This window comes from Mytilus galloprovincialis, chromosome 5 (genome assembly GCF_965363235.1).
Source record: "Mytilus galloprovincialis chromosome 5, xbMytGall1.hap1.1, whole genome shotgun sequence".
NCBI classification, from domain to species: domain Eukaryota; kingdom Metazoa; phylum Mollusca; class Bivalvia; order Mytilida; family Mytilidae; genus Mytilus; species Mytilus galloprovincialis.
The window spans coordinates 90,624,248-90,633,788 of NC_134842.1; the positions used below are offsets into that span (position 1 = coordinate 90,624,248).

Here is a 9,541-nt window from a genome sequence, read left to right on the forward strand (position 1 = left end):
TGGAACTTTACGGCAGCATACCTCCCATTAAACCACCGCGATTTTCCGAATCACCAAGAAGAAAGGTACATTCGAGAAGGGATATACCCCCCGCTGGACCGAGGAAGTATTTACAATTTCACTAGTTTTGTCAGAGGTCCACCAGGCAATCTTTTCTACGATCTTTTCATCTATCTCCTCAAGGGTTTCAACCAAGTCCGTGGCCGCGGTGAAAATCTAGTTTCCAGAGTGAAAGTATCTTGTTCTCATCATCCGCCTTATCTGTTGGATTAATCTTTTCAGTGCATGATCACATTGGGTTGCCCTTTACAATGCCCAATCTTCTATAAGTTCCACCCGTGACACCCGAAAGACCTTAAGGGAGGTCTGCACATCCATGCCATGATGGGGGTCATATTCCAGGTAGTAAATACATCTTTAAAGGCTTTCTTCGGCGAATGTACCTCAATTTATACCCAATGGCTTTCCTATCTTCCCAAATATTTTCCTGCACTTTCTTTAGCAGTCGATCTATCGACAGCCTGCTAATCCCTTTCAACCCAAGTTGTTTTATCTGGGTGATAATCTCCTTCCTCGTATGAGGTTTGGGACGACGATGAAATTTAAGATTTGTCTTCGTTTCTATTACCTCTCTATCAACTGATCTTTCCTCAACTGCGAATACCCTCGAAGGTGGTTCATTTTGGCTATACCTCTCAGGGCTTTGACGTTTTCAACTACTAACTCTATGTTCACTATTGGATGCATGTCTTTATTCTAACAATAAAAAAAATCAATTTAGGTCACCCCAAAACCACCATCCCCAATTCACTGGTTTTCAGACCCAGTTTTCGGGCCTACAAAACATATCCTAACACTCTCGATCCTACAATCCTTATAAAAAATAAGAAAGTCGTAAAACGTACCCAGTGCGTCTGGATTTTTTAATCCCATAGCTCACAAATTGCACAGCTCCATCGGTCTCTCTCTTTGCCAAGACGGTAGTAAGCTGCTTGTTTAATCTCTCACATTCCCATGTGCGAAAGTTTCCCCTTTCGAGCACAAGGTTATAATTTTGCAGACCTTTACTTCGTGTCAACATCTTTAATGTCTTTGACAATCCAGGTTGAGTCCTGTCCTACTCCTTGCCATTTGAGAATTTCCTCATCATTGCAGCGCTGTTCTCGATTGGCCTTAACAGTGTCCACTTTTTTCAGAATTTCTACCTTTTGCACCGTATTCTATCTCTGATCAGACATATTTGTAATCGTAAAATCCAGTGTGTTTATTCTATCTGTGAATTTTTATTGTCGAGCCTGCAAATTTGTTGCAGAAAGCTCGACATAGGGATAGTGATCTGGCGGTGGCGGCGGCGGCGGCGGTGTTAGCTTACTTCTTAAAAGCTTTATATTTCAGAAGGTAGAAGACCTGGATGCTTCGTACTTTATATATAGATGCCTCATGTTACAAACTTTCCGTCAGTCACATGTCCAATGTCATTGACCTCATTTTAATGGTTCAGTGACTACTTGAAAAAAAGTTCAGATTTTTTGTAATGCTAAATTCTCTCTTATTATTAGTAATAAAACAACTATATTTGGTATGTGTATACCTTGCAAGGTCCTCATGCCCGTCAGACAGTTTTCACTTGACCTCGACCTCATTTTATGGATCAGTGAACAAGGTTAAGTTTTGGTGGTCAAGTCCATATCTCAGATACTATAAGCAATAGGTCTAGCATATTTCGTGTATGGAAGGACTGTAAGGTGTACATGTCGAACTGGCAGGTGTCATCTGACCTTGACCTCATTTTCATGGTTCAGTGGTTATAGTTAAGTTTTTGTGTTTTGGTCTGTTTTTCTTATACTATATGCAATAGGTCTACTATATTTGGTGTATGGAATGATTGTAAGGTGTACATGTCTAACTGACAGAAGTCATCTGACCTTGACCTCATTTTCATGGTTCAGTGGTCAAAGTTAAGTTTGAGTTTTGGTCTATTTTTCTAATACTATATACAATAAGTTTACTATATTTGGTGTATGGAATGGTTGTAAGGTGTACATGTCTAACTGACAGGTGTCATCTGACCCTGACCTCATTTTCATGGGTCAGTGGTCAAAGTTAAGTTTTTGAGTTTTGGTCTATTTTTCTAATACAATATGCATTAGGTCAACTTTATTAGGTGTATGGAAATTATTTGCATAATTATCTATAATATGTCAGTCGAGCAGGTTTTATTTGACCTTGACCTCATATTCACGGTTCATTGCTAAGTGTTATGTGTTTGTGTTTTGGTCTGATTTTCTTAATTTATAAGCAATAGGTCAACTATATTTGATGTATTGAAGAATTGTTAGATGTACATGTCTGCCTTGCATGGTTCATCTGACCTTGACCTTATTTTCATGGTTAATTGATCAATGTTTCATTATCTTGGTTTATGTTGAGTTTATGTGATAGTTGTAATAAAGCTTTATATTTGAGACTATCAACATAATATCAATGATTAGTAAAGAAGGCGAGACATTTCAGCGTTTGCACTCTTGTTTTTTTTGTGTGTGTGTGTTTCTTTCTTCCACAAAGACACATTTTATCCCGACCCCAACCTAAAAATGGAGGTGTGGCAGAACTCTCATAATCATACTACTGTTCCTCACTTAATAAGCTTTCAAATGAGGTATAAGGTATATCTGTAATTAGGGGCTAAAGGGTCACAGCATTCCATTCCAATATTCAAAATATCTATTTCATTAGTCAAAATTGGCTATTTCTGAATTTTCACGCGTATTCTGGCATATAGGTCCTCCGTAAACCCTATAATGGTCATTGCGGTACATATCGTTTACACTCAGTTTATTCCTCTATCAATAAGCTTCAATTTGGTGTATAAATTTTGCCTTGATTAGGACCGAAGGGTTGCAGCAGTTCATTCCATTATTCAAAATAAGCTATTTCTTAATGTTCAAGCGTATTTCGATATTTAGGTCCTTCATTACTCCTTTTCTCTATAATTAGGGCTAAAGGGTCACAGCATTACATTCCATTATTCAAATTATCTATTTCATTATTCAAAATTGGCTATTTCTGAATTTTCACGCGTCTTTTGGCATTTAGGTCCTCCGTAAACCCTCTAATGGTCATTACAACAAATATCGTTTATACTCAGTTTATTCTTCTATCAATAATCTTTAATTTGGTTTATAAATTTTGCCTTGATTAGGGACTAAAGGGTTGCAGCAGTTCATTCCATTATTCAAATTAAGCTATTTCTTAATGTTCAAGCGTATTTCGATATTTAGGTACTTCGTTTCTCCTCAAATATGCGTTGCAGAACATATTGACTGAATAACTTTTGTTCCTCTCTTGATAAGCTTTCGATTGAGGTATGATATATATCTGTAATTAGGGGCTGAAGGGTCATAGCAGTCCATTCCATTATTCAAAATATCCATTTCATTATTTAAAATTGGCTATTTCTCAATGTTCGGGCTAATTTCGATATTTAAGTCCTTTGTTACTCCTCTAATATGCGTTGCGGAACATATTGACTATATACCTTTTGTTCCTCTCTTGATAAGCTTTCGATTGAGGTATAATGTATATCTGTTATTAGGGGCTGAAAGGTCATAGCAGTCCATTCCATTATTCAAAATATCCATTTCATTATTCAAAAGTGGCTATTTCTCATTGTTCACGCGTATTTCGATATTTAAGTTTTTCGTTACTTCTTTAATATGCGTTGCAGAACATGTTGACCATATACATTTTGTTCCTCTCGTAAATAGCTTTCTAATGAGGTATAAGGTTTCTCTATAATTAGGGCTAAAGGGTCACAGCATTACATTCCATTATTCAAATTATCTATTTCATTATTCAAAATTGGCTATTTCTGAATTTTCACGCGTCTTTTGGCATTACGGTCCTCCGTAAACCCTCTAATGGTCATTACAACAAATATCGTTTATACTCAGTTTATTCCTCTATCAATAATCTTTAATTTGGTTTATAAATTTTGCCTTGATTAGGGACTAAAGGGTTGCAGCAGTTCATTCCATTATTCAAATTAAGCTATTTTTTAATGTTCAAGCGTATTTCGATATTTAGGTCCTTCGTTTTTCCTCTAATATGCGTTGAAGAACATATTGACTATATACCTTTTGTTCCTCTCTTGATAATAAGCTTTCGATTGAGGTATGATATATATCTGTAATTAGTGGCTGAAAGGTCATAGCAGTCCATTCCATTATTCAAAATATCCTTTTCATTATTCAAAAGTGGCTATTTCTCATTGTTCACGCGTATTTCGATATTTAAGTCCTTCATTACTCCTCTAATATGCGTTGCGGAACATATTGACTTGACACATTTTGTTCCTCTCTTGATAAGCTTCCGATTGAGGTATAATATATATCTGTAATTAGGGGCTGAAGGGTCCTGCCAGTCCATTCCATTATTCAAAATATCCATTTCTTTATTCAAAATTGGCTATTTCTCATTGTTCACGCGTATTTCGATATTTAAGTCCTTCATTACTCCTCTAATATGCGTTGCGGAACATATTGACTTGACACATTTTGTTCCTCTCTTGATAAGCTTCCGATTGAGGTATAATATATATCTGTAATTAGGGGCTGAAGGGTCCTGCCAGTCCATTCCATTATTCAAAATATCCATTTCTTTATTCAAAATTGGCTATTTTTCAATGTTCACGCGTATTTCGATATGTAAGTCCGTCGTTACTCCTCTAATATGCGTTGCGGAATATATTGACTTGATACATTTTGTTCCTCTCTTGATAAGCTTTCGATTAAGGTATAATATATATCTGTAATTAGGGGCTGAAGGGTCCTGCCAGTTTATTTCATTATTCAAAATATCCATTTCATTATTCAAAATATCCATTTCATTATTCAAAATTGGCTATTTCTTAATTTTCACGCGTATTTTGGCATTTAGCTCTTCTAATATTCGTTGCGGAACATATTGCCTATATACATTTTGTTCGTTTTGTAATCAGCTTTCGAATGAGGTATAAGGTTTATCTATAATAGGGGCTAAAGGGTCGCTGCAGTCCACTCCATTATTCAAAATATCCATTTCATTATTCAAAATATCCATTTCATTATTCAAAATTGACTTTTTCTTAATTTTCACGCGTATTTTGGCAATGAGGTCTTCTAAGATTCGTTGTGGAACATATTGACTATATACATTTTGTTCCTCTTGTAATCAGCTTTCGAATGAAGTATAAGATTTACCTATAATTAGGGGCTAAAGGGTCGCCGCAGTCCATTCCATTATTCAAAATATCCATTTCATTATTCAAATATGACTTTTTCTTAATTTTCATGCGTATTTTGGCAATTATGTCTTCTAATATTCGTTGCGGAACATATTGACTATATACATTTTGTTCCTCTTGTAATAAGCTTTCGAATGAGGTATAAGATTTATCTTTAATTAGGGGCTAAAGAGTCGCCGCACTCCATTCCATTATTCAAAATATCCACTTCATTATTCAAAATTGGTTATTTCTTAATTTTCACGCGTATTTTGGCATTTAGGTCTTCTAATATTCGTTGCGGAACATATTGATTATAAGGATTTTGTTCCTCTTGTAATCAGCTTTCGAATGAAATATAAGGTTTATCTATAATTAGGGGCTAAAGGGTCGCTGCACTCCATTCCATTATTCAAAATATCCATTTCATTATTCAAAATTGGCTATTTCTTAATTTTTACGCGTATTTTGGCATTTAGGTCTTCTAATTTTCGTTACGGAACATATTGACTACAAACATTTTGTTCCTCTTGTAATCAGCTTTCGAATGAGGTATAAAGTTTATCTATAATTAGGGGCTAAAGGGTCGCTGCACTCCATTCCATTATTCAAAATATCCATTTCATTATTCAAAATTGGCTATTTCTTAATTTTCACGCATATTTTGGCATTTAGGTCTTCTAATTTTCGTTACGGAACATATTGACTATAAACATTTTGTTCCTCTTGTAATCAGCTTTCGAATGAGGTAGAAGGTTTATCTATAATTAGGGGCTAAAGGGTCGCCGCACTCCATTCCATTATTCAAAATATCCATTTCACTATTCAAAATTGGCTATTTCTTAATTTTCACGCGTATTTTGGCATTTAGGTCTTCTAATATTCGTTGCGGAACATATTGATAATATACATGTTGTTTCTCTTGTAATCAGCTTTCGAATGAGGTATAAGGTTTATCTATGATAAGGGGCTGAAGGGTCGCCGCCGCAGTCCATTTCATTATTCAAAATATCCATTTCATTATTCAAAATTGGCTATTTCTTAATTTTCACGCGTATTTTGGCATTTAGGTCTTCTAATATTCGTTGCGGAACATATTGATAATATACATGTTGTTTCTCTTGTAATCAGCTTTCGAATGAGGTATAAGGTTTATCTATGATTAGGGGCTGAAGGGTCGCCGCCGCAGTCCATTTCATTATTCAAAATATCCATTTCATTATTCAAAATTGGCTATTTCTTAATTTTCACGCGTATTTTGGCATTTAGGTCTTCTAATATTCGTTGCGGAACATATTGACTATAAGCATGATGTTCCTCTTGTAATCAGCTTTCGAACGAGGTTGAAGGTTTATCTATAATTAGGGGTTAAAGGGTCGCCGCACTCCATTCCATTATTCAAAATATCCATTTCATTATTCAAAATTGGCTATTTCTTAATTTTCACGCGTATTTTGGCATTTAGCTCTTCTAATATTCGTTGCGGAACATATTGACTATATACATTTTGTTCCTCTTGTAATCAGCTTTCGAATGAGATATAAGGTTTATCTATAATAGGGGCTAAAGGGTCGCCGCACTCCATTCTATTATTCAAAATATCCATTTCATTATTCAAAATTGGCTATTTCTCAATGTTCAGGCGTATTTCGATATTTAAGTCCTTCGTTACTCCTCTAAAATGCGTTGTTGAACATATTGACTATATACATTTTGTTCCTCTCTTAATAACCTTTCGATTGAGGTAGAATATATATATGTAATTAGGGCTGAAGGGTCACAGCAGTCCATTCCATTATTCAAAATATCCATTTCATTATTCAAAATTAGCTAACATGTTTAACCCCGTCACATTATTTATGTATGTGCCTGTTCCAAGTCAGGAGTCTGTAATTTATTGGTTGTCGTTTGTTTATGTGTTACATATTTGTTTTTCGTTCATTATTTTACATAGATAAGGCCGTTAGTTTTTTCGTTTAAATTTTTTTACAATGTCTTATCGGGGCCTTTAATAGCTGACTATGCGGTATGGGCTTTGCTCATTGTTGAAGGCTGTACGGTGAGCTATAGTTGTTAATGTCTGTGTCATTGTGGTCTTTCTGGATATTTGTCTCATTGGCAATCATACCACATCTTCTTTTTTATCATATTTCCTCATTTTTATGCATATTGTGGCATTTAGGTCCTCCGTAAACCGTCTTATGGTCATTTCGAATCAAAATATAGCTATAGTGTCACAGTCAATTTTTTTATATTTTTTTCACTATTCACCGCTTCAATTTGAATAATGAAACATAAACCATTTCATTATTCATTATTTATTTTTCAATATTGAATAGTGAATAGTGAACTATTTCATTATTCATTATTGAATAATGAATAATGAACTATGAATAATGGACGTACTTCAGCGCGGTATCTACAAGTACCTAAATATAACAATAATTTTAAAGTAAAGAAAAGTACTTAATATTAAAAGTAAATTTCCAGTACTACATATTTCAAGTACATAAATATTACCTATGCAAAAGTAGCTGTGTACGACGTTGAGACATTGCTTTTACTGTCAGCTATGTTTTTTTACATGGAAATAAAGACGTCATATAAAAAAAGTCTATATTCAAAACTGACGGTACTAACATAGTTACCTTAGATGGAGAACGTGACGTCAATAATGCTAGAAACAACAAAAGTATCAACCCACCAAAAGGTATTAGTTTTCTGGTGTCATGGACCCACTCATGTATCAAAAATACCAGTAGTACCAATACTACAGTTACTGTAAATATTCTGAAATAAAAGAATGTAAGTATCGCAACAGAAAATGTATAGTTATTTACATAAAAATAACCTCATTTAAAGAAACATCCTTACTTGGTGATTTCTCTATTGACACCCGTTGTGCTGATTAATGCAAGTAATCTTCTTGTTTTGAAATTTAATAAAATTATTGCACTTGAGTCGAAGAGTCATCTTGCATTTCAGTGGTTGATATTGCCGTCTAAACTATAGTATGCTTGCTTAACGTCCAGTGGCAAATACTTCAAACCTGAGCAATTCTATTGTAGGATACGGATTTTTTGATTGCTGATTGTTTATTGTCCAGTGGCAAATATATCGAGTATATTTTAAAACTTTTAATGCTATCACCGAAAGGGTCAAACCAAAAACTTCAAAATTAATTTAGTATTTATTGTTTCTCCGAGCTTTGCATCCGTCATTCTGAAGTTAGAGCAAAGACTGGTCGGCTCGGATTTTAAATGATTTACGCGGGAAGGGTGATTTGTCTTCCGACAATTTTAACTAGCAACTTTTGTTAACTAACACCTTAAAATATGACTCAGCGCGCCGACTTCGTACAAAATAGGGTTAAAATTCATATAGCAGTAAGATGTTCTCTTCCTGAATATACATTTAATTTGCCGCTTAACGTTAAACAGACATCCGTGTTTAGCACCAGAAGAGGCAAGTTGTTTTGATGGTGAACACTAAATATGAAATGAAAGCCGTTTATATCTTTAATACTGTCATGTTATGATTTATACTTACATCCTTAAATAAGGAATTTTCGTATTAACTGTCCTGTTGGCTTTGACGATTTTCTTCCCTGCTATAATGAAAAGTTTTCTTGATCTTTCCGCATGTGCTGCTATCCATAAACTAACAATACATGTGTCAAACAGCAACAAGAAAGCATTGCCACTATCATACCATATTGCATACACCATATATGCTATATACAATAGCATAGAGACTATATTTTTCCAATCCAAGAAAATGTTTTTCTCCTTTTTTTGTCCCACCATCGTGTTCGAAGGAAAGATGGTCGACCGAAAAATGCGAATGAATCCACATTCAATATGGGGGCTGACTCCTTGCTACATAATTCATTGAAATCTCCATAGTATTTGAGATGCACTCCATTTTCCTCATCTGTCAAACATGTTGTGTCCAGAGACATGTTTCAACCCAGGTCATGTTACCTTTACTAGTATATTGCCCCTAACGATACAGTATAAGCACCATGTGGTGGTGTCTTGTTTACATCATTACTTGACAAAGGTAGGTCAAATCTTTTTAAAAATATAGAGTTTAACGGGCAGTAACCTGAGGGTAAAAGTAAATAAATAACTTAGTTTTGTAAAGGATTATTTAAATGTTAAAACGTATAACATTAACATCAACATATGATATGAACCATGTATTTTTCAATATACATGTAGTTTTAAATATACTCGACATATTTGCCATTGGACAATAAACAATTGCAACATATAT

The 9,541-nt window shown here is 34.6% G+C and overlaps 1 protein-coding gene across 1 annotated transcript in view; it reads right to left on the reverse strand.

Annotated features, from left to right (window-relative positions):
• Window positions 1-9,333, reverse strand: part of LOC143076691 (solute carrier family 28 member 3-like) — a 31,238-nt gene extending 21,905 nt beyond the window's left edge. Inside the window, exons 1-2 of the mRNA XM_076252531.1 lie at window positions 8,813-9,333; window positions 7,912-8,053 (exon numbers count right to left, since the gene is read on the reverse strand). Coding sequence (XP_076108646.1) covers window positions 7,912-8,053; window positions 8,813-9,069 — 399 coding nt within the window. The 5' untranslated portion in view covers window positions 9,070-9,333. The remainder of the gene's footprint in view (window positions 1-7,911; window positions 8,054-8,812) is intronic.
• Window positions 9,334-9,541: the final 208 nt, after the last annotated feature.